Raw genomic sequence first — 27071 nt, forward strand, 5'->3', positions numbered from 1 at the left:
TCTGTATGACAGACTCTAGGTCCATCCACCTCATAACAAATAACTCAATTTTGTTTCTTTTTATGGCTGAGTAATATTCCATTGTATATATGTACTGTATCTTCTTTATCCATTCATCTTTCAGTGGACACTTAGGTTGCTTCCATGTCCTGGCTATTCTAAATAGTGCTGCAATGAACATTGTGGTACATGACTCTTTTTGAATTATGGTTTTCTCAGGATATATGTACAGTAGTGGGATTGCTGGGTCATATGGTAGTTCTATTTTTAGTTTTTTAAGGAACTTCCATACTGTTCTCCATAGTGGCTGTATCAATTTACATTCCCACCAACAGTGCAAGAGGATTCCCTTTTCTCCACACCCTCTCCAGCATTTATTGTTTGTAGATTTTTTGATGATGGCCATTCTGACTGGTGTGAGGTGATACCTCATTGTAGTTTTGACGTGCATTTCTCTAATGATTAGTGATGTTGAGCATTCTTTCATGCGTTTGTTGGCAATCTGTATATCTTCTTTGGAGAAATGTCTATTTAGGTCTTCTGCCCATTTTTGGATTGGGTTGTTTGTTTTTTTTGATATTCAGCTGAATGAGCTGCTTGTATATTGTGGAGATTAATCCTTTGTCCATTGCTTCATTTGCAAAGATTTTCTCTGATTCTGAGGGTTGTCTTTTTGTCTTGTTGATGCTTTCCTTTGCTGTGCAAAAGCTTTTAAGTTTCATTAGGTCCCACATGTTTATTTTTGTTTTTATTTCCATTTTTCTAGGAGGTGGGTCAAAGAGGATCTTGCTGTAATTTATGTCATAGAGTGTTCTCCCTATGTTTTCCTCTACGAGTTTTATAGTGTCTGGCCTTACATTTAGATCTTTAATCCATTTTGAGTTTATTTTTGTGTATGGTGTTAGGGAGTGTTCTAATTTCATTCTTTTACATGTAGCTGTCCAGTTTTCCCAGCACCACTTATTGAAGAGACTGTCTTTTCTCCACTGTAAATTCTTGCCTCCTTTATTAAAGACAAGGTGACCATATGTGTGTGGATTTATCTCTGGGCTTTCTATCCTGTTCCATTGATCTATATTTCTTTTTTTGTGCCAGTACCATACTGTCTTGATTACTGTAGCTTTGTAGTATAGTATGAAGTCCAGGAGCCTGATTCCTCCAGCTCCATTTTTCTTTCTCAAGACTGCTTTGGCTATTTGGGGTCTTTTGTGTTTCCATACAAATTGTGAAATTTTTTGCTCTAGTTCTGTGAAAAATGCCATTGGTAGTTTGATAGGGATTGCAGTGAATCTGTAGATTGCTTTGGATAGTGTAGTCATTTTCACAATGTTGATTCTTCCAATCCGAGAACATGGTATATCTCTCCATCTGTTTGTATCATCTTTGATTTCTTTCATCAGTGTCTTATAGTTTTCTGCATACAGGTCTTTTGTCTCCTTAGGTAGGTTTATTCCTAGGTATTTTATTCTTTTTGTTGCAATGGTAAATGAGAGTGTTTCCTTAATTTCTCTTTCAGATTTGTCATCATTAGTGTATAGGAATGCAAGAGATTTCTGTACATTAATTTTGTATCCTGCTACTTTACCAAATTCATTGATTAGCTCTAATATTTTTCTGGTAGCATCTTTAGGATTCTCTATGTATAGTATCATGTCATCTGCAAACAGTGACAGCTTTACTTCTTCTTTTCCGATTTGGATTCCTTTTATTTCTTTTTATTCTCTGATTGCTGTGGCTAAAACTTCCAAAACTATGTTGAATAATAGTGGTGAGAGTGGGCAACCTTGTCTTGTTCCTAATCTTATTGGAAGTGGTTTAAGTTTTTCACCATTGAGAATGATGTTGACTGTGGGTTTGTCATATATGGCCTTTATTATGTAGAGGTAAATTGCCTCTATGCCTACTGTTTTTATAATCTTGTTTTTTATCTCTCTCCCCCTCCACAGATCATTTTCCGCAAAATCAGTGATGTGAAGAAAGAAGAGGAGGAACGCCTCAAGCAAAAGAATGAGGTCACCCTCAGCATCCCCGTGGACCACCCGGTAAGAAAACTCTTCCAGAAGTTCAAGCAGCAGAAGGAGCTGCGGAATCAGGGGTCAACGCAGAGTGACCCTGAGCGGAACCAGCTGCAGGTAGAAAGCCGCTCCTTACAGAACGGAGCCTCCATCACTGGCACCAGTGTGGTCACCGTGTCACAGATTACACCCATTCAGACATCTCTGGCTTATGTGAAAACCAGCGAGTCCCTCAAACAAAACAACCGCGATGCCATGGAACTCAAGCCCAGTGGCGGTGCTGACCCCAAATGTCTCAAAGTCAACAGCCCCATAAGAATGAAGAATGGAAATGGAAAAGGGTGGCTGCGACTCAAGAATAATATGGGAGCCCATGAGGAGAAGAAGGAAGACTGGAATAATGTCACTAAAGCTGAGTCGATGGGGCTACTGTCCGAGGACCCCAAGGGCAGTGATTCAGAGAACAGCGTCACCAAAAATCCATTAAGAAAAACAGATTCTTGTGACAGTGGGATTACAAAAAGTGACCTTCGTTTGGATAAGGCTGGGGAGGCGCGAAGTCCGCTAGAGCATAGCCCCATCCAGGCTGATGCCAAGCACCCCTTTTATCCCATCCCTGAGCAGGCCTTACAGACCACACTGCAGGAAGTCAAACATGAACTCAAAGAGGACATTCAGCTGCTAAGCTGCAGAATGACTGCCCTGGAGAAGCAGGTGGCAGAAATTTTAAAAATACTTTCAGAAAAAAGTGTGCCCCCGACCTCTTCTCCCAAATCCCAAATGCCGCTCCAAGTACCCCCCCAAATACCGTGTCAGGATATTTTTAGTGTTTCAAGGCCTGAGACACCTGAATCTGACAAAGATGAAATCCACTTTTAATATATATATATATACACATATATATTTGTTAATATATTAAAAACAGTATATACATCTATATACATATGTGTGTATATACAGTATATACATATATATATATATTTTCACTTGCTTTCAATATGATGAACACAATATGGATTTTGATATGTAAATATTGCATGTCCAGCTGGATTCTGGCCTGCCAAAGAAGATAATTATTACAAACATAGATATCGCTTGTATATTATGCAGTTGACTGCATGTACACTTTACATTTATTTATAATCTCTATAATTTTAAAAGGTATGATTTTTGTTAACCAAGGCAATGTAATAGTTAAAGAATCAGGGTCCAACCTGCCAATGTTGCCATGACAAATTTGATCTCAGGCCGACTATATTGAGCTGTCATTTCCTCACTCTTCTGTTAAGTTAAAATTATAAATTAATGCCAAGGAAGCATTCAACACTTTAAAATGTTAGTGCCATTTTGTGATCCCTTTCCATAGGATATTTTTCTGTAACTTAGTGTTAGGTTATTTTCCCCAATAGACAGTGTTTGCTCCATTTAAATGACTGTTTTGTTGCCTCAGTCAGATAGCAGTGTGGGATGCTGAGAACTTATTGCTATGGGGTTTGTGCATGAATTGCATTTTTGCTCAACTATACCTCTCCTTTTTGAACATTATACTTAGATAGTAATCATAAACTCTTATTTAAGGATATCCCTACTCCCTCTGTCTTGAATAACAGCCACCATCTTATAAGCTGATTTTATCAACCCCATAAATATGAAACTATTAATATAGTGTATATTATAGGAATACTGCATCACAGGGTAAAAGGGCCTTTTAACAACTCATGTTAGAGATGGTGATTTTCCAAAGGTGATGAATGTTCTAAATTTGTTTTTTTAAAACTTGTTCAAGGGTGAAGTTAAAAGGCTCTTAGCAAAGAAACAAGCAAACAAAATACATTTAAGTAATCATATCAAAAATTAAACTAGAATGATATAAAATAAAAAAGAATATAAATAGACAAGTTTTTGTAGCTTATTCGTGACTTAGAAAGAATGAAACACGGGTACAGAATTGTTCACACTTGATTCTTAACTGCTTATAGAGGTAATACATGAAATGTGGTTAGAAAAAAAAGAAAACTAAATAGTAGATGTTAAGTTGCTCAACTCAGACAACTGCTTTTCTATAATTTTATTCTGGTTACAATTTTCTAAAGCTTTTTTTGCACACAGTTCTACTGCTGGACTTCTGCTGAGTTGATACAATAGACTACCACAGCTCGGACAGATCCGCTTATGAAAGGGGGGTACTAAAGACTGAATTTCAGAGTCTTTTGGGCCACAAATTCTCTTCTTAGAAAGTGCCTATTATCAACCAAAAAAAAAAGTAACAAAAGGCTGTGTATAGCTAGACTCTTAAATGCTGTGTATTGAGAATAAAATGCACACTCATTTGTGAGAACCTAGAAAACTTTATTTCTTTTGACTAAAGTTTACTTTATAAAGTTGATCAGAGAGGCATACTTTTAAATTGGTGCATGCATGACATTTAACAGCGGGAGCAGGGCAGTTAATGTTTGCATCATGTTGAAAATATATAGCAGTAATTTGTATATTATTACATATATGACCATCTGTACATATATGTTAACATACGCAAGATGATAGCAAAATCAAAGGAGATATTTTGATGTATTGTACCCATTTTTATGAGCTTTTTAAACTATCTCTGAGGATCCCCAAACAAAAACAACAGAACTGGAAAACAAGTTACGACCATCAGACTGGAGAGGTGAAAAAACAAAGTGATTTATAAAAACAGTTGATATTTTAGAATTTCTATTAGAGGTTCTTCACATGCCCACAAGATGTGCCTCTTTAATCCAGGAGTCTCAGAACAGATGTTATGTACCATGGGTTCCATTTTCCTTTCTTTGTGCCCATAACTTCCATTTCTCAAAATGGAAGTTTTCACGGGAACACATCTCCATGCTATGCTACAATATCTACCTACCATAGGCACAAGACAATGAGGTAACCATGGTGTAAGAAATCAACATTGAAATTGAGACTCTGTTGCTTTTATGATGAGGATGGTACCTTTTTCTTGACTTCAGATGTTTATTGAATTTCAGGGTATTTTCTATTTAACCATGTATGAGACAAGCTTGGCTAAGCTTTCAAAGTACGTGGTAAGAATAATCTGAGTACAGAAATGTTTAGTTTAACTTTAGCCATGTGCTTCAGAAATACCAGTTGGTGTAAAGGTATGAGTGACTGTGAAACAGCAGGGCAGTTTGTAATTGTGATCCATGCCTTTGCTTATTAGTGTTGCTAATATCTGCTGTGTTCTGACATTGACTCAGAGCTTCATCCAATTGACCTACAATATCGATGTTCATATATAGAGGAAAGAACCATATACTTTAGAACTACTTCAGGTTGTCACAAAAAAGGGAAGAGTATCGGTTGCTTATTTATGGTGCAGTTATCACAGTATTCTTTTCCAGCCACCTCTGTTCCTGTGTGCATGATATGATGAAGTGCTGAATGCACTCTGCTGTTTTCAGAAGGAATGCATGTGTTCAGCTAACATTGTATATAGAGTAGTCTTTTAGGTTTACAGATTCCACAACTCTTTCCAGTCAAACTTACTCAGATTTGAATGAGGGGTGAGCACTTGCTTTAATACGTGCAGTAATGATACAGTCATGTTCTGTGTTGCCTCAACCAGCACATAGACATTAGATTCTCTTTTGGGGGACCAGATGACTGCATGTTTTATTCTTATACTGTATAGATGCTCTCAGTGCACCCAGAGTAAAATTTTGTATTATTATCTTTCTGAACAATGGAATAATAGGAGTAAATAGATATGTATTTAAAATTTGAACATTTTCCAAAGCAACTTATACACCTTCAATATTTTTCTATGATAATGTATAAGATCAGATGCTGTACCCTGGACAGGTGGTTGTAATGTACTGTGATAACAGAAGTCAAACAAAAACGGAAATGTGAGCTGCATATCATAATGACAAGTTTTATCAGTCTGTATTAGGATATTATTGCACTAAATGTGATCTAGTAAATAGAGGAGCTTATGATAAAAGGCAAATAGGAACATGAAAGGCAGATGACAATGCCAAAGCTGCTCGTGTCCCACATTGACATAAATAGTCCTTAGAATGGTCCAGGCATAGACGTTGAATAGAGACACATACTTCATTGTTAAAATGGAAAATTTTTATTATGACACTGGTTTCATCTTACATTAAGTATAGAAGTACGAATGTCCTAAGTATTCAGTTAAAAAATTATGTAGATCAGAACAAGAGAATTAGAAAATTTGGGGTTTTAAATTGCTCCTAAGAACAAATATATACTCTGAGAGTACCCAGCACTTTAAAAATATTAATTATGACCACTAATTAAACTGCATTTTGAAAGTTAATCTTATTTGAGCCCAAATGAAAACCGGAGCTTTCTGCCCTTAAATTTAAGGAGATTTGGTTCCCCTGTGAGATCTGACCCATCTGCTGTTCTATTTTAAATAAATTCTTTTAGAAACTTGTTTTTAAAAAAGTTAGTCTTCAGAACAGTGACTGTTTTTGAAGTGTGCAGTGGCTGATACTAGTGAAATTATTTGTCATATCCCTAATAAATTCCACTATCTTTTAAGATATCTATCTCTTTTCCAAAATTTTATGTAGGTAATAAGAAAATTTGTCTAGAATGTACATATCATACATGAATAACTTTAAAGTAAGAATATTTTGTAACCACGTGAATGTTGTGTTTCATACTTTGTTATGATAAGTGTATTTCTCTTGTGGTCTAGACGGAAAGGGAGAGAAGAAAGAACAACTTTTTGGAAAACTAGAATTCAAGCCTAGGATGAATATCTGAGCTCTGTCTTGGATTCTGCATCTAGCTTTGCCACAGTCGCACTGTAACTTTGGGCAAGTTAACTGTTTTTTGGTGTATCTGGGGCTTCAGTTTCCCTACTGATAAATAATACAATGAAGGTAAGAACTGCTCCCTTCTTTCACCAAGATGATATTAGGTCAGTGGAAAATCATCTTCCTCTCAGATGAAAATAACATTAAGACAAATTTTTGTTTTTTCATTCATAGCAGACTAGCCAAGATGCACTTTCTAAATATTCTTCTAGGTTTTAGAGAAGACTTCTCCGGTCAGAGGTTGGTGGGGAAAGGCATAAGTAGCTAAATAATTATTGGTCAATGGCATGTGAGTATAAGACTTGAAAATTATCTGGGAATATAGAGCTACTAATCAAATAAACATGGAAAGAATGAAGAACTTTTAGGAAGGAAGAGAGAAATAAGAGAAAAAGGCATATGTAAATATTATGATTTTTCTTATTCTACCTAATAATACTGCTCAGCAGAAATTCTCAATTTTGTGAGAAAAAGTAAACAACTTGGTGAATATTCAAGGTATAGTTCATCTTCAACATTTTGTATGAAAATAATCATGACTTTCTCAAGATAATGGCTCCACATAGGTAGATGTTCTTATAACAAAATTTTAACTATGAAAGAATCCTTTCCAATGACTAATCAGTTTTTCAGTGTGTATCTTGAACTGGGAAAAAACAGTTTTAAAAAAGGGAAATCATTTGAATTACATTAGAAAACCACTCAGTTGTATCCTAATGAGAGTGTTTTAATTTTAAAAAGTTATAATTTGTAATTAGTAATATTGGTGACTCAAGGAAGCCACTTATAGCATGTAAAAATTTATTTTCATAAATGAGACTCATTTTGTTAACAATTGTTTGTTTTGCAAAGACAGTCTTGTAAACTAAGAGATACACTCAAACCTGCAGTCACTACATTTGCCATGACCCTCTGAGTAAAGAAAATAACAAGAGCATGTAGAAACAAAGGGGAAATTTTAATGTAGTACAAGAGATATTTAGATCTCTTACTGGGTTTTCTAATCTTTCCATCAAATCAGAATTTTAAAATTATTATTACAAATTAGGAATTAGGCATTATTTTGAAAACAGACACAATTTCTCAAGTTAAAGGAAGACTAGTTATAATGCCTGAGACTTTCAAGAAGTATTAGAGGAGGTTTAAGGGGATTAGTCATCATTGACCATGACTTTTTACAACTCTGAGTTGTAATCCTTATGAGTTATTTGCTAAGTGGTCAGTAACGTTTATATTTTTATCTGCTGTGATGGACCCTTGGCATTCCAACTCACAGTCATATTACATATGTATTTGCATATGTAAATAAATATTTTCAGTCAACTTGCTCTCAGTGTAAACTTTGTACTTAACAGCCTAAATGTTGTTAGCAGCTTAGATAATAAAATCTCTTACAGATGTGGCATGACATTTATTATTTTATAGAGGGTTGATATAGATTAATTTGACATTATAGGAAATATTCTTCTTATCTTGGTCTAGGAAAACATATCAAGAGGTGATACATGTGGGACTACACGATCAGAACAAAAACAGAGTCAGGTTTTAAGTAGGATAGTGGTGCCAGACTTCATGAGTTCACAGGAGTCCAAATCAGTATTTGCATTTTCACATTTGGAATAGATCTACAAAGAAGAGCATAATGGAGGTCGCAGTTTAGTGCATGGAGAGCTAAGCATGGTCACTGGCAATGCTTATGGGTGCAATCAGATCAACTTTGGTGAGTTTACATAGAATTTTTTTTTTTGTCTTCCCTTAGCTTTACTAGTGTACATTGCTTTACATTACTTTTATTGACTGCTCTGTGTAAGTATGTGCAGCCTTCTCAATGAGAAGGATTGACTAAGTCTGGATCTTCCATTAGTCATCAAAAAAAAAAAAAAAAAATATATATATATATGGCTGGGGAATAGATGAGGGAACTTGTCAGGATAGCATAGCTATTGAGATTCTAACACAGGCAGGCAGACCCTGGAGAGAAAACTTCACTTTATAAAATATTGATATTGCAGTCGCTATCTAGTCCAACTACAAATTTCAGATATTTCAAGACGTGTACTTTTAAAGTTTCCTGAATTTAAAATAATTTTTAAAAATTTCACTCTATTATGTAAGTATAAATTTTTATTTTTCATAATAGGTTAGAGTAAATGACAGAGGTTGAAGTCATAACTGTTGCAAGCACAAGGTGCCCTATCCCAATAATGAAATCTTCCTTTATTTCTCCCAACAGCTTACCAGTAGAGGTAAGTCACCAAATGTGGCTATAAGTAAGAGGCAAGTTGTGGTCACTGGTATTAACATTTCCTTTTCCAACTGAATTTTAACCCAAAGAGGTAATGCATGATAGTCAAGAAAAGCAAGAAACATTCAGGTTTTTTTCTATAATCTCTCTTAATTTTTAATATTGGGGTTTGGATGAGACTATAGAAATATTTTATTTCTAAAATTTATTTTTGACCCACTGAATTTTAAGTAGATTATGCAGATCTTTTAATTTTTTGTTTTTAATTGTACCACTGTTGGCTTCTTGGCCAAACTTCTATTAAATGTATTATCCAAATGAACTGTTTCAGCTTAGAATAGCAATTTGTATTATATCCAAATTTAATGAGCCTCTTGGATGTATATTTACTTCAGAGAGTTTAAATAATTTTCTCTAAGGAAAAAAATGTTAATATTCTTAATGTGATTTATTTGTTCTATCCTTTGAGATTTTTTTAAGATAATGTTTTGAGATAAGGAGAAAAAACAAGGTATTACATTATACTCTGGGATCCTCAGCCCAAACCATCTTGTTTTCACTTTGATGATAATACAGCAAGAGGTAACCATGGAAAAGATCATTCTACCTTTTTCAGAACAACTGGGGAGGACCCCAGTGACACTGTATAAAGCTTTTATAGTTAGCTCACTTTCATCCCTGGCTTTTACATTATCACTGTGTTACTATTTAAATATGGTCATGACTTGTGCTACATCTAAATGCATTTGTTCAAAGAACAATTGACCTAAAAGTACAGTTGGGCCAGAGTTATAACTGAGGAAAATAAAAAAGAGGGTTAGGTATAGCTGTTACTTTCTCTTAATGTGTTTTCTCTGTGTGATGCTCTTAACTATTTATTTATTTATTTATTTATTTATTTATTTATTTATTTATTTAGAGATAACACATTGTCAAAACCATAGTTAAGACTTTAATGAAACATTAGGAAGCAGTGTGAAAGTTTGTCAAATACTGGGGCTTTAATACATATATAAATGAGTGCTTCCCCATCAACTGAGTTTAGAACTTCTAGTTCTTACCCAGAAGCCCAGGCCCATAAACATTTGGCTGGTTGGGCTCTATCTTCATGGAGTAAAGCCAAGAGGATCTGACCACTCTCTCGTTCATGCATATTTACTAACTGTTGAATGACCAGACCAGTCAAGGCCAAAATATCTACACTGATGCCTGAATAAACCAGATTGCGTATTCATAGCAACCAAATTAAGTATTTCACTGCCAAATATTTTATCCCTCTTATCTTCTAAATCATCTTTGATGACATGAATTTAACCTCTTCCTTCCATGGTCAGACTCTCTATTGGGAAGTTGGACTTTGTGATTAAAACAACATAAAGATTATTATAAGTCACAGAGGTGTTGGTGTCATGGATCCCTCATTTGCTCTTCAATTTTTTCCAACCAAAGTATGATGGGAAAGATTCCTGATGAGGCCATGATTGAGCAAACAGGAAGAATAGCTAGCAAACTATGCAAAATCACAATAATGATTCATTTTGAATTTCATGTCAAAAACATTTTGATAGACCTGGGTCTTTAATAATGGTATATTATGTCACAGCCATGCATTGTCAGTTTATACAAAAGCCAAATGTACTTTTATTTAAAATCAAGATTATTTAAAATATTTCAGACTTAGAAAAATAGTGGCAAGGATAGGTTTTTGATCTGTGCAGCAATGTTTTCATGTTATGATTCTCAGTGTTCTTTTTCAAAGATGGTATAAATGTCTTGTTCACTTCCATCTTATTGGCAGCACTGGCGTCTTCCATTGAGCAGTCATCTTCCTCCTTAGATCCCATTCACAGTTAAAGAGAGATAAAATATGCATTTTGGGAACAATATGATTGTTACCACATTGAAATTGGAAACAAATTTAGACCCATTTCTACCCTACACATCCACTGTAGTTTATGGGAAAAGCAATGATTCCTAGAAGTGCTTGGTACTCAGACAACACAAAGTAAAATGTGCATATTTATGACATATTAAAAACTATAGATTTCTTTTTATTCTATGCTCTAGTGACATAGTTTACATTAGTTGCAGCATTTTGTATACTATACTGCAAATTCCTGACTATAACACTAATGTTACTATGGGAATTTATTTTTGCAAATTTGTAAATGTTTTTGCCACTGCAACCATATTGGTGGGAATTTGGAGTATTAAAAATGCCTCTATCTGTAAGGGTTAATTCACTGGAAACAATTGATTTATTTATTGGCCAAGGAAATAATGCAAAAACTTCATGTGATGTTTTTAATACCTTATGCTAAGCAGTACTAGTTTGCTCTTTTCAAAATTTAATTCATGTTTAGCAAATCATTTTTTCTACTTAAACAAAGGTATTGCAATGTGTAATATAGAAATTTTGTATGTACTGTTGACATCACCTGATTGCTGAGAGAATGTGTGAAAATGTTTTTAACTTTGTGACTTTAGGGTCAATTCTGGAATACTTGTGATCAAAATTTGATTGTTTCTGGGAAGTTTGTGGTGATTATCACTTTACTTAAGATTTGTTCTCAAGACACAATCATTTAAAGAAAAGTGAATTGGCAGGTGGAAGTTTCTAACCCAAAAGAATTCTGGGTTTCAGCACAATAAACTGTATTTCATCAGGGAGGATTAACTTTGGTTTTTTTTCCACACTTTATTTAAATGTGAATATTTTTTCATGATACAGAATAAAATGTGCATTTTATGGAACTTGTTTGAATTGAGTCTTTGTTGAAAATTATTGTTTTGAATTTAGTTCAGTAAATGAAAAGCTCCCCATTACAAACACATGAAGCAGTGGGTTCAGAGAAAACAGTCTTTGATATATTAGTTTAAAATGTTATTTTAAACTTCTATAATACTTTTCCTCTGATAAATTGTACTGACAGTATAAGTAATAAAATTAGAGTCATATATATGAAGTTGAAATTTGAAACCCCAATAGTAAGTTTGTTTGAATTAGAAGATATCTCTGTTTCATGAAAGATGGAAAATAAAATCTGGATGGAATTTTGGAGAAAATTTTTTTAAATGGGATTTCTTTAATATTTCTTCATTCTATCAATCTATCAAAAATGTTATTTTTTCCCTAACATTATAGGTTTATCCCAGTCTGTGAAATTTAGAAGCATAGGGGAAGAATGTACATGGAACAATAGAGTACTTTCATTTTTTCGAAACATTCATAAATGGTTCTGCCACTAGCACTTGAGGCATTAAAAGGTAAGGGTTGAACATATAATAAAGAAAGACTGTTATAGGAGAATGCAATTTTTTTTTCTAGTTGAAGAAACAGTTTAAGAGGTGAATTTTTGGACATCACTGAAGAGTTACTGGTATCTACTGTTTTTCTGTGCAATGTAACATTTTTGATTGAGAGACAACTAAATAAAGCTTTGTCTTTGCTATGGTTGCATCCGGGTATATTTATAGAGGGTAGAGGTTCTAGAGTCTGCTCTCATTTATACAGGAGCCAAGGATATATGATGATCACACACAACTAAATGAATATCAATGTAGTGGCATACTTTCTACGCAAAATGTCAGTAATTAACACTTCCTCCACTCTTTCCCCCTTTTTTCCTTCTTTCCTTACACACACACACACACTCAGAAATATATTACAATCTCTCCATGTAAGTTTGGTGGTAATAACTTAATTGAGAAAGATACTTATTTTCAAAATGTGATAAAACATATTATGGATTTATACGAGATTAAGAGGAGGATGAGACAGAAATTTTTGTCCTATGGGATATTTTCTCCTGAGGGTGTGGTGAAGAACAGAGCATGTATGAACCTTCCAATTCTCAATCTTCTTATGTTAGTATGCTTCTACTCCCAACCAGCAAGGAGTGTTTTGCTTTCTATAAGATTGTTGAAAACAAGTCAGATCCATTTTGCTTAATCTAGGTAAATAAGCATAATGTGCTTTAATTGGATCAAATAAAGATGTGCCCAATGTGAGAAAACCAGAACTGACAATTTACAGCTGGAAGGGATGTTGGAAATGAATCGGCACCACACCTACTTTAAGAAATTAAGAAACCAAGGATTGGAGAGGGTAAGTGATTCTCCAAAGTTATATGTATCGTTATTGCAATTAAATAGGAGCTAGGATTAAAATTCAGTTGTCTTGATTCCAAGTCCAGTGTCTGTTCCACTATATCACATTGCTGTGTGGGTTTTCCACAATGAGCACAAGCACACATACACACACACACACACACACACACACGTTTCAGATAATGCTACTAAAATGTTGCTAGTCTCATCTCTGAGTGTTGCTGAAATGACAGTTGTCCAACTGTGCTATTGACTTAAAGCTGTGTGTCCTTAATTTCAATTTTCTTAAATTAAAAAAGGTATCTCAGAAAAGGTGTACTCTCCCTTTGATATTGATTGTTATTTAGTATCCTACAATCATGATACTCTCTGTATACCTAAGAGTTTTAGAATCAGAACTTAATAGATCAAGTTTGTTGTATCTGGCTAAAGCTGCAAGTTGGGAAAGAGTTCAAGAAGACACAGAAAGATTGGCTAGTTGCTGACCACCCCAGATCACTGTGTGAGGAGCAGAAACTGGAACTTCCGGTCCTCTAGTCTCCTGTGAGTCCATGCGGGTGCAATAAACACTACTTTCCGTCTCGCCTGATTCTACTGTCTTCTGGTACTTAAAATTAAGTCTTTAAATGTGTGTGTATGTATATATGTGTGTGTGTTTGGGGAGGATACCTCCCTTAGTTCTTAAAATTCACTGGGACTATTCCAATAAAAAGGGGAAATGTATGTCTGTCATGGTTTATAAATAATAGTGTTCAATATGGTCAGTTGCTGGTGGAGTAGTGCTAGCATCTTGTCACCTGGAATCATTCAACCCATCAACAAACATTGCTTCTGTGTATGATATGATGACCAAACTGACCAAATACAGCTACACCCAAAGTATGGATCTTAGGGTTGGCTGTCCTCCACATCTGTGAATGTCCTATTCTAACAACAACAACAAGATTCTGTTGAAATGCTTATGCTAATGACCTTGAGCTATTTAATTTACTGATTGGCAAGAGTGCCAAGAACAATTCCTGGGCTTAGGGAGATGGAAGAATATCAGCTTTTTCATACCTTCTTTAAATTTCCATGCTGTTCACTCTTAACACCATTTCCCCAAATCTTAACAACTCGGGCAGAGAGAAGAGAGAAGATTTTCAGAATCCTGGTTCTTTCACTGCTGCCCATGCACACTATCTGCTGTTCCCTGTAGTTTTCCACTGGGCTCTAAGCAGGGGGAGGAGAAGAAACACTCTGTAGGTGACCTTGAGCTGCTGGCTTTGTGACTCCCTGCCTGTCTAAGGAAGAAAAGGAGGACTAAAGCAAGACATCCAACAATCACCATTAAACCCTCTAAACGACAGGGTCTGAGAGGACAGAGGGCAGGGAGGAGAGCTGCCTTTCAGCACATCAGCAGCAAGTAAGACACTTCTGTGCTGGTGGGGTTGCCAGAAGCCTAGCTCCTCTTCCTTTCCTTTGCTAGTGGGTACTTTATTCTTTGTGCAACCTGGAGTAGGTTGGGCCAATGATCAAATGAGATAATAGTGAGAGTGCTTTGAAAAGTATGATGGGTTATACAAAACTTGAGATTCTTTCTATTTACTATTAATTTTCCCAGTAGTCAAGTGTAGATCCTAGAACTTATTGAGGAGCCATAAATATTAGTAACGCACATTGACACCAAGGTTCTAGTGAAGTTCCAGGTTTTTTAACCTTCTTTATAGAGAAAATCAGAAAAGATAAAAATTTGCTCAGGCATGGCCAGCAGCTAGAGTGATTTTACTTCCCTGTCAACCATAAAGGCAAACACATACCACACACACCCTTTCCTGCCCTACCTCCCAATTCAGGAAATAAAATATATTTTTTAAAAACCTCAACTTATGGGCTATATAATAGCCCTAATTTAATTAATCTGAAATTCTCAAGAAAGCAGTACCATTTGGCATATCTACTTTCTGTGAAAATATGAGATCTCTGTTACACCAACTGGAAGTTAAATACTGTTTCAGCATTCTTTCTGATTTATGATTCAGGGCTATAAGATAAATTCCCAAAGTTAATGTTAAAGCAGTAGAGAGGCTCCTAGAGGTTGAGTTAGTTTAGGACTTTCACCCAACTTTATTTATTTATTTAAACTTTTTATTTTATATGGGAGTAGAGTTGATTAACAATGTTGTGATAGTTTCAGGTGTACAGCAAAGTGATTCAGTTATACATTTTCCCATTTAGGTTGTTACATTCACCCAACTTATTTAGATACAAGTGCGGTTGGCAATTTAGAGAGTTTATACTGAACATGACACAGGGACCAAAGTTCAATACCAGCAACTACATCCTCCTCACTAAGCCTCCTTTCTATGCTCTGACAGGATATCTGTGGCTTATACAGAATTACATCTATTGTGCTTTTGCACCTGTTTTTACTGTTTCACTCAAATTGATTTTGATATAGAACCAAAATTCTCTCACTATTTCGTATGTTGTATATGGATGGATAGATAGATAAGTAGAATTATCTACCATTTGTCAGATAGAGTCCTAGTTACTTCCATGTATAATGCTCCCAATGACCCCATTAGAATGTCAAGGCCACAGGCTCTAGGTGACTAAAAGCCTTTTGTAAGCTCACATAACTAGAAAGTATCAGAGAAAGTTTTCAAAGCCAGAGTTCTGACTCCACATCAAGTTTTTATTTGCCTCAAAGTATCTCTCAGACATGTACTAGATACCTGGTTTACATATAAGCAATTGCAGAAATGAAAGAAATGTTACTATTATTTGCTGGGGGGTGCTCCTTCATGGTCCACGGTCCTCACAGAAAATTATCACTGCTCTCAGAACTTCAGGGTTTGGCCTCATGCTGTTCCTAAGGCAGGACACAATGTACAGTCTCACCATTGCGTGTGGTCTGTCTCTTTGTTTCTCCTTTGCACACTGATCCATGTGGAAAAGCCCCACAGGAGCACTGAGATCAGTGCAGAATTCTCCAAGGATGTAGACATGAAGCTTTTTAAAGAAAAAAAATCTTCTTCCTTTATAGCTTCCCTCAATGCTTAGAAGTGTGCCCTGTGCCCATTGCAGTTACTACAATTAAAAGTCTTGAAAGGGAGGTGTCCGCTGCTTTGGTGAGATGGGGCTGGGAGATGCTCTCCTCAGCTCCTTGCCTGGGTGGGCAAGTCAGGCTCTAGGGCTGGCAGAAATCCTCATTTGAGGGTCCCACTGAAGTCCCTGGTCAGAGTGCTGCCCCTGAGCAGAGCAGCTGCTTGGGACTACTGCTCGGGAGCTGCAGAAAGCCTCTGGAATGTGACATGTTATCACTTTGGGACCATTGGCCAGCTGCGCCTGACTTGGCCACATGAAGTCTTTCACTGTCCCAGTCTCTGAACTGAAGAGAACCAACACTATTAGCATATATCTCACCACCATGAATGCAAGGTATTTCAGTGAAGAGTATCAGAGGAAATATAGAAATCCCAGACTGGCATGTGCAAGTTGTGAGGAATGGGGGAATAACTCAATGTATCTGGGTGACCTTTGGAGACAGCTAAGACAGAGCTACAACTGGGCAGTGGCTGACACCCAACTCATAGCCCATCTTCTCCAGCCGTGTGGCTGGTATGGTCTTGGTGCTCCAGCTGGCTGTCAGGCCTGAGCCTCTGAAGTGGGAGAGCTGAATTCAGGACATTGGTCCACCAGAGACCTCCCGGCTCCACAAAATACAAGTTGGAGAGAGCTCTCCCAGGTATCTGCATCTCAACGATAAGACCCAGCTCCACTCAACAACCAGCAAGCTCCAGTGCTGGACACCCCATGCTAAACAACTAGCAAGACAGGAACACAACCCCACCCATTAACACAGAGGCTGCCTAAAATCATACTAAGTTCACAGACACCCCAAAACACACCACCAGGTGTGGTCCTACCCACTAGAAAGACAAGACCCAGCCTCATCCACCAGAACACAGGCACCAGTCCACTCCACCAGGAAACCTACACAACCCACTGAATCAACCTTACCCACTGGGGGCAAACACCAAAAACAATGGGAACTACGAACCTGCAGCCTGCGAAAAGGAGACCCCAAACATAGTAAGTTAAGCAAAATGAGAAGACAGAGAAATAAATGGAAGATGAAAGAGCAAGGTAAAAACTCACCAAACCAAAGAAATGAAGAGGAAATAGGTGGCCAACCTGAAAAAGAATTCAGAGTAATGATAGTAAAGGTGATCCAAACTCTTGGATAGAATGGAGAAAATACAAGAAACGTTTAACAAGTACCTAGAACTAAAGAGCATACAAACAATGATGAACAACACAATAAATGAAATTAAAAATTCTCTAAAAGGAATCAATAGCAGAATAACTGAGGCAGAAGAATGGATAAGTGACCTGGAAGATAAAATAGTGGAAATAAATACCACAGAGCAGACTAAAGAAAAAAGAATGAAAAGAATTGAGGACAGTCTCAGAGACCTCTGGGACAACATTAAATGCACCAACATTTGAATTATAGTGGTACCAGAGAAGAAGAGAAATAAAAGGGCCTGAGAAAATATTTGACGAGATTATAGTTGAAAATTTCTCTAATATGGGAAAGGAAATAATGAATCAAATCCAGGAAGCACAGAGAGTCCCATACAGGATAAATCCAAGGAGAAACATACCGAGACAAATAGTAATCAAGCTGTCAAAAATTAAATACAAAGAAAAAATATTAAAAACAGCAAGGAATAGCAACAAATAACATACACGGGAATCCCTGTAAGATTAACAGCTGAACTTTCAGAAGAAACTCTGCAAGCCAGAAGAGAGTTGCAGGACATATTTAAAGTGATGAAAGGGAAAAACCTACAACGAAGATTACTCTACCCAGCAAGGATTTCATTCAGATTCAATGGAGAAATTAAAACCTTTACAGACAAGCAAAAGCTAACAGAATTCAGCACCACCAACCAGCTTTACAACAAATGCTAAATGAACCTCTCTAGGCAGGAAACACAAGAGAAGGAAAAGAACTACAATAACAAACCCAAAACAATTAAGAAAATGGTAATGAGAACATACATATTGATAACTACCTTAAATGTAAATGGATTCATTGCTCCCACCAAAAGACAAAGACTTGCTGAATGGATACAAAAACAAGGCCTGTATATAGGCTCTCTACAAGAGACCCACTTCAAACATAGGGATACATACAGACTGAAAGTGAGCAGATGGAAAAAGAGATTCCATGCAAATGGAAATCAAAAGAAACCTGGAGTAGCAATTCTCATATCAGACAAAGTGGACTTTAAAATAAAGACTATTACAAGAGACAAAGAAGGACACTACATAATGATTAAGGGATCAATCCAAGAAGAAAATATAACAATTGTAAATATTTATGCACCCAACATAGGAGCACCTCAATACATAAGGGAAATGCTAAAAGCCATCATAGGGGAAATCAAGAGTAACACAATCATAGTCGGGGACTTTAACACCTCACTTTCACCAATAGACAGATCATCCAAAATGAAAATAAATAAGGAAACACAAGCTTTAAATGACACATTAAACATGATGGAATTAATTGATATTTATAGGACATTCCATCCAAAAACAACATCGAGTTCTCATGGAACATTCTCCAGGATAGATCATATCTTGGGTCACAAAACAAGCATTGGTAAATTTAAGAAAATTGAAATCTTATCAAGTATCTTTTCTGACCACAATGCTATGAGACTAGATATCAATTACAGAAAAAAACCTGTAAAAACTACAAACACATGGAGGGTAAACAATACACTACTAAATAACCAAGAGATCACTGAAGAAATCAAAGAGGAAATCAAAAAATACCTAGAAACAAATGACAATGAAAACATGATGACCCAAAACCTATGGGATGCAGCAAAAGCAGTTCTAAGAGGGAAGTTTATAGCAATAAAATCCTACCTCAAGAAACAAGAAAAATCTCCAATAAACAACCTAACGTTACACCTAAAGCAATTAGAGAAATAAGAAAAAAAAAAAAAACCCAAAGTTAACAGAAGAAAAGAAATCATAAAGATCAGATCAGAAATAAATGAAAAAGAAAATGAAGGAAACAATAGCAAAAATCAATAAAACTAAAAGCTGGTTCTTTGACAAGATAAAAAATATTGATAAACTATTAGCCAGAAAAAAAGGGAGAAGACTCAAATCAATAAGTAACAACTGACATTGCAGAAATACAAAGAATCATGAGAGATTACTACAAGCAACTACATGACAATAAAATGGACAACCTGGAAGAAATGGAGAAATTCTTAGAAAAGCACAACCTTCCGAGACTGAACCAGGAAGAAATAGAAAATATAAACAGACCAATCACAAGCACTGAAATTGAAACAGTGATTAAAAAGCTTCCAACAAACAAAAGCCCAGGACCAGATGGCTTCACAGGCGAATTCTATCAAACATTTAGAGAAGAGCTAACACCTATCCGTCTCAACCTCTTCCAAAATATAGCACAGGAAGGAACACTCTCAAACTCATTCTATGAGGCCACTATCACCTTGACAAAGATGTCACAAAAAAAGAAAACTACAGGCCAATATCACTGATGAACATAGATGCAAAAATTCTCAACAAAATACTAGCAAACAATCCAACAGCACATTAAAAGGATCATGCACCCTGATCAAGGGGGGTTTATCCCAGGAATGCAAGGATTCTTCAATATATGCAAATCAATCAATGTAATAAACCAAATTAACAAACTGAAGCAGAAAAACCATATGATCATCTCAATAGATGCAGAAAAAGATTTCAACAAAATTCAACACCAATTTATGATAAAAACTCTCCAGAAAGTGGGCAGAGAGGGAACTTACCTCAACAAAATAAAGGCCATATATGACAAACCCACAGCCAATATCATTCTCAATGGTGAAAAACTGAAACCATTTCCACTAAGATCAGGAACAAGACAAGGTGCCCACTCTCACCACTATTATTGAACATAGTTTTGGAAGTGTTAGCCACAGCAATCAGAGAAGAAAAAGAAATAAAAGGAATCCAAATGGGAAAAGAAGAAGTAAAGCTGTCACTGTTTGCAGATGACATGATACTATACATCGGGAATCCTGAAGGTGCTACCAGAAAACTACTAGAGCTAATCAATGAATTTCGTAAAGAAGCAGGGTACAAATTAATGCATAGAAATCTCTTACATTCCTATATACTAATGATGAAAAATCTGAAAGAGAAATTAAGGAAACACTCCCATTTACCACTGCAACAAAAAGAATAAAATACCTAGGAATAAACCTACCTAGGGAGACAAAAGACCTGTGTGCAGAAAACTACAAGACACTGATGAAAGAAATTAAAGATGATATAAACAGATGGAGAGATATACCATGTTCCTGGATTGGAAGGATCGACATTGTGAAAATGACTATACTACCCAAAGCAATCTACAGATTCAATGCAATCCCTATAAAACTACTAATGGCATTTTTCACAGAACTAGAACAAAAAATCTCACAATTTGTATGGAAACACAAAAGACCCTGAAAAGCCAAAGCAATCTTGAGAAAGAAAAATGGAGCTGGAAGAATCAGACTCCTGGACTTCAGACTATAGTACAAAGCTACATTAATCAAGACAGTATGGTACTGGAACAAAAACAGAAATATAGATCAATGGAACAGGATAGAAAACCCAGAGATAAACCATACACATATGGTCACCTTATCTTTGATAAAGGAGGCAAGAATATACAATGGAGAAAAAACAGCCTCTTCAATAAGTGGTGCTGGGAAAACTGGACAGCTACAGGTAAAAGAATAAAATTAGAACACTTCCTAACACCATACACAAAAATAAGCTCAAAATGGTTTAAAGACCTAAATGTAAGGCCAGACACTATAAAACTCTTAGAGGAAAACATAGGCAGAACACTCTATGACATAAACCACAGCAAGATCCTTTTTGACCAACCTCCTAGAAAAAGGGAAATATAAACAAAAATAAATAAATGCTACCTAATGAAACTTAAAAGCTTTTGCACAGCAAAGGAAACCATAAACAAGACAAAAACACAACCCTCTGAATGGGAGAAAATATTTGCAAATGAAGCAACTCACAAAGGATTAACCTCCAAGATATACAAGCAGCTCATGCAGCTCAATATCAAAAAAACAAACAACCCAATCCAAAAATGGGCAGAAGACCTAAATAGACATTTCTCCAAAGAAGATATACAGATTACCAACAAACACATGAAAGAATGCTCAACATCACTAATCATTAGAGAAATGCAAATCAAAACTACAATGAGGTATCACCTCACACCAGTCAGAATGGCTATCATCAAAAAATCTAGAAACAATAAATAATGGAGAGGGTGTGGAGAAAAGGGAATCCTCTTGCACTGTTGGTGGGAATGTAAATTGATACAGCCACTATGGAGAACAGTATGGAAGTTCCTTAAAAAACTAAAAATAGAACTACCATATGACCCAGCAATCCCACTAATGGGCATATACCCTTAGAAAACCATAATTCAAAAAGTGTCATGTACCTCAATATTCAATGCAGCACTATTTACAATAGTCAGGACATGGAAGCAACCTAAGTGTCCATCATCAGATGAATGGATAAAGAAGATGGGGCACATATATAAAATGGAATATTACTCAGCCATATAAAGAAACAAAATTGAGTTATTTGTAATGAGGTGGATGGACCTAGAGTCTGTCATACAGAGTGAAGCAAGTCAGAAAGAGAAAAACAAATACCGTATGCTAACACATAAATATGGAATCTAAAAAAAAAAAAAAAAAGGTTCTGAAGAACCTCAGGGCAGGACAGGAATAAAGATGCAGATGTAGAGAATGGACTTGAGGACACAGGGAGGGGGAAGTGTAAGCTGGGACGAAGTGAGAGAGTGGAATGGACATATATACACTACCAAATCTAAAACAGATAGCTAGTGGGAAGCAGCTGCATAGCACAGGGAGATCAGCTCGGTGCTTTGTGACCACCTAGAGGGGTGGGATAGGGAGGGAGGGAGGGAGACGCAAGAGAGAGGGGATATGGGGATATGTGTTTACATATGGCTGATTATTCACTTTGTTTTACAGCAGAAGCTAAGGCACCATTGTAGAGCAATTCTACTCCAATAAAAATGTTGAAAAAGAAGAAAGTCTTGAAAACATGCTGGAATTTTTCAGGTCTATTCTTTTTAGACTCACTTCTGTTTTGAAAAGCTTTAACACAGCTAAGTCATGCTGGAAAGCTATTCCTATCACTTGGTCTTCTCTTTGCCTTTAAGATGAGGAGGCATCACACATCACTTTCACCTGTCTGATGTTATCACGAGTTCCCATTCTTGCCACAGGTGCAACCCTCCCAGCCCCACTTAGCATGAAGAGCTCCCCACCTGGCTGGTTCTCAGCCAGAACAGTGCCTTCCTCTCAGTCCTCAACTAAACAGATTCATTTCCTGCCAACCCATGAGTTTTTTCAAACAAGCCGGTCACATCCTCATACGGGAACCAAAGATCACTCCCACACTCTTGTTACTACGAAGCCTTCCCCCCAGGGCTCCTGCTTGTTCTGTTCCTGATTTCAACCCCAGTGTGGCCGTACGTGGTATGCAGCGTCATTCTCCCCTAGAATGTGAGTATATGTGACTATAACTGCTATTTTGTCTTTCCAATGTTTTATGTTGTGCATTTGACCATCTTGTACCATTTGGAATGGTGGATTCTTCCCTCACCAACAAGGTGAATAGGATGCAGTTAGAACAGAGTTTTAATTCAGTTTACTGAAGAGAATTTTAATGTCTATCAACTAACATTACTCATCAAAAGTGAGCACATTGTGTCTCTTTTCACTTTGATGGTTTAATTTAGTGACAGTCTCTGTGTCCTGTGGGGCTTTGCAGTCAAATGTGGTGATAAAATTTGATTGGGTATAAATTTTGGATTTTGTCTTTTGACATGTCACTAGTATTTCATAATAAAGCCAATTTATTTAGCATAGATGGGGATCGTCCATGCAGTAAAAATCAGTCTCTTTTTTATGCAGTTTGAATGTATAGAACAACTCATTTTCCTCATTCACTGTTCTTGATGTTGGAGTTTGCTGATGCAATAAAACAGAAGTAATGATACTTTCCTTCTTGCAAATGTCTTTACTTTCCAAAACACTCACTCTGTATTTTCTAGGTATCAACATATTTATAGTTTATGTGGACAATTTGATGGTGAGAGACATTATACTTTTTCAGAGTTCTTATGCAGTCTTTTGACTACTCTAATTTAGATTGATTATTTAGACCATTGGTTCTCAGCTGTGGGCAATTTTGCTCTCAGGGAAAATTTGTCAATTTCTGGGGGCATTTTTGGTGGCCTAACTGGGGCAGAACTGCTACGGGTGTTTACTGGGCAGAGACAAGGGATGCTGCAATGCATCCTTCATTGCATAGAATAGCCCCCCATAATAATGAATTAGCCAGCCAAATATATTCGTAATATGGAGCTTTAATGTGATATTGTGATTTATAATAAATACATATTTGGTCTTTATCCCTGTTTCTGGCACAGAGGTCCCAAAACTCTTAGAATTTCCTAAGTGATGAGAGTGATGGAGGGGTCTTCTGTTTTGTTAAAGAGGTGACTTTTGGATAGTATCTAAGAAGGGGTCTGGGGACTTCCCTGGTGGTCCAGTGGTTAAGGTTGTGTGCTCCCAATGCAGGGGGCACAGGTTCGATCCCTGGTTGGAGAACTAAGATCCCACATGCTGCCGCAGTGTGGCCAAAAAAAAAGGATGGGTCTGTTTGCCAGTGGAACCAACGATGTGATTAGTGGGTTGGAACTTTCAGTTCCACCCCAGCAACTTCTGGGGAGGGGGGAGGGGCTGGAGATTGAATTCAATCACCAATGGCCAAAGATTTAATCAATTCTGCCTAGGTAGTGAAGTCAGCATTAAAACCCCAAAAGGACTAGGTTCAGAGAGCTTCTGGCTTGGTGACCATGTAGAGATTTGAGGACAGTGGCAAGCCTGGAAAGAGTATGAAAGGTGCATGATCTTTCCACATACCTTGCCTTATGTTTCCATCTGGCTGATCCAGAGTTATAGCTTTTTATAATAAGCCAATACTCTAGTAAGTAAAATGTTTCTCTGAGTTCTGTGAGCCTCTCTAACAAATTAATCAAACTCAGGGAGGAGATCATGGGAACCTTTGCTTTATAGCTGCAGTCAGAAGTACAAGTTACAACCTGGACTTGTAATTGGCATCTGAAGTGGAGGGCAGCCTTGTGAGACTGAGCCCTTAACCTGTGGAATCTGATGCTGTCTCTGGGTGGACAGTGCTGAAATTGAGTTGAATTGTAGGACACCCAGCTGGTGTCGGAGAATTGTTGAATGTGTGGAGAAACTACCCTCCCTCCAAAGACACACACATATAAACACACACACACACACACACACACTCACATAGTAATTGGTGATCTTATTGAGAAACCCAGATTTAGACTATATGCTGTGTTGCTTGCTCTTTTCATATTACAAAAACCATAATGTGAATAATTTGACCCACGATGGGTCGGAAGTTAGCTTATTCAGAAGCAGCCCTTGAGAACATTTCAAAAAATAGTCCCAAACACTAAAATAAAGGCTGAGGGCTAGGGCATAGCTCATCCAAAGCTTTCAACCCTTTTAGTCTATATATAGTCTGTACATCCAACAATCCCTTCCTATCTGTCTGAACAAAGCAGAATCCATTCCATATTCTGCCATGATAGAATGGTAATTCTCAGTCTAATGCTATAACTTTCAGCTCGGTATATCCTTTACAGAATATTTGTATCTTTTTCATTTGATATTCAAGTCTTCACATATTTATATTGGCTTCTTTCATTTGAAATTTGTAGATTGAAAAAAATTTGAATCCCTAACTTTTATTTTAGATTTCACTCAACAGTTAAACAACTCTTAAGTATCTCTCAAATTACAAAGTAAATTAGCCTTTTCTTTTTCTTTTTTTCTTTTTTTTGATAGAACCCAGTACATTAAGGCTTAAATTGTAGGAGACAGAATAAATGTTGGCAAAAAATATCTTTTCTGGGCTCATTATGAACAATTTTAAAGGAATGCACCCTGGTTTAATTATGTTGGGATTCCTGCCCTTCATCACCCTCCTCTTTCCCTTCTAAGTTGTACAGAGCTCTGACTGACTCATTAAACAATCTTTGGAAGGAGAGTCTGAGCTTAGAGGCAGAGATATGAGCTTGCCTGTGCATGTCAGTGAAAAAAGACATTGAGAGCCCTGCCCACATTCATGTTTCCATTACTGTTATTATTACAAATTCGGACTAAATGTGATGGCTCCTGCATGACCACATGTATACATCATATTCATGTGAGCGGAAGAAGCTTAGGAGACAATAAATTATATTAACTAAATAGCTATCATTCTCATTTCATTGTTAATAATGTGATTCCTAGAAATATTTCTTGACTCCACCAATTTTGCCTCCCTTACCCCTGCTAGTGATTCACACTTGGTATACAAGTGAATTTTGTCTGCTATTAGAATTTTTTTGCCCGATGAAGATCTATTGGAGAAGCTTTATTGCCCCTTTACAACTAACTTTTTTGAAGTATAATTTAAACAGCATAAAATTCACTTATTATAAGTGTACAAGTCAATGATTTTTAGTAAATTTATATAGTTGTACAATCATCACCATAATCCAGATCTAAAACATTTCTGTCGTCCAAAAAATATTTTCTGGGCCCATTTATAGTCAGTCCTCACTATAACCCCAAGCCCTGGGGAATCACTGATGTGTTGTTTTTATAGATTTGCTTCAACTAGAAATTTTATATAAATAGAATCATACAATATGTAGGCTTTTGTGTCTAACTTCTTTCATTGACAAATTTTTTTGAGTTTAATTCATGCTGTTGTACGTGTCATGAGTTCATTTTTATTGCTGAGTACAGTTATATCCCACTTTGTTTATCCATTCACCAATTTAATAGACATTTGGCTTGTATCCATTTTTTAGTTTTTTTTAGTTTTTATGAATAATGCTGCTCTAAACATTTGCATGCAAGTCTTTGTGTGGATGTACATTTTCATTTGTTGTGGGTAGATGCCCAGGAGTGGAATTACTGGGTCATATGGTAGGTGTACGTTTAACTTTTAAAGAAAATACCAAAATGTTTTCCAAAGTTACTATACCATTTTACATTCCCACCAGCAATGTATATGATAGTTCCAGTTTCACCACATCCTTTCCAACACCTAGTATTATCAGTTTTTTTGATTATAGCCATTCTGATGTATCTGTAATGTTATCTCTTTGTGGTTTAAATGTGTATTTCTCTAATGACTGGTGATGTTAAGCATCTTTAATTCACCCTTCCTATATCTTTCTTGGTGAAATGTCTGTGCAAATATATTGCATTAAGAAAACATTCAGATTTCTTACCTTTTCCTTTGTCTCTTAATGCCATTATTTTTCAGCTTCATAGGATGCCAGTTAATTGATTTATGAGCTATAAGAGTATACCCTTTTGAGGTATTTTAGTGAATTGAGGGGAGGTAAGAGAGTCTAGCACTTTGGGGAAGTACTAACTTAAAGTTACAAAGCTATCTTAGTGCTTAATGTTTGACTATTTCAAGGAATCCACTTAGATGATTTCCTAAATACAGCTAATAGATGCTGGAAAACAATTATGGTGCCAAAGATTTAAGTCTCAAGAGAGTTTGTTTATCTCACAAGCTGATTTTGAAAAAAATTCAGAAGGAATTTATCTGAATGAAGTCTGATTAAAATATAAGAACTCTCAAAGGTAAAGTAATGAACTATCAAGCCATAAAAAG

At 36.3% G+C, this 27071-nt stretch overlaps 1 protein-coding gene across 1 annotated transcript in view; it reads left to right on the forward strand.

Annotated features, from left to right (window-relative positions):
* KCNH5 (potassium voltage-gated channel subfamily H member 5) overlaps positions 1 to 12778 on the forward strand; it is a 334448-nt gene extending 321670 nt beyond the window's left edge. Inside the window, exon 11 of the mRNA XM_082450353.1 lies at positions 1947 to 12778. Coding sequence (XP_082306479.1) covers positions 1947 to 2894 — 948 coding nt within the window. The 3' untranslated portion in view covers positions 2895 to 12778. The remainder of the gene's footprint in view (positions 1 to 1946) is intronic.
* Positions 12779 to 27071: the final 14293 nt, after the last annotated feature.

The sequence above is a fragment of the Balaenoptera physalus genome (assembly GCF_965194825.1).
Source record: "Balaenoptera physalus genome assembly, chromosome: 2".
NCBI classification, from domain to species: domain Eukaryota; kingdom Metazoa; phylum Chordata; class Mammalia; order Artiodactyla; family Balaenopteridae; genus Balaenoptera; species Balaenoptera physalus.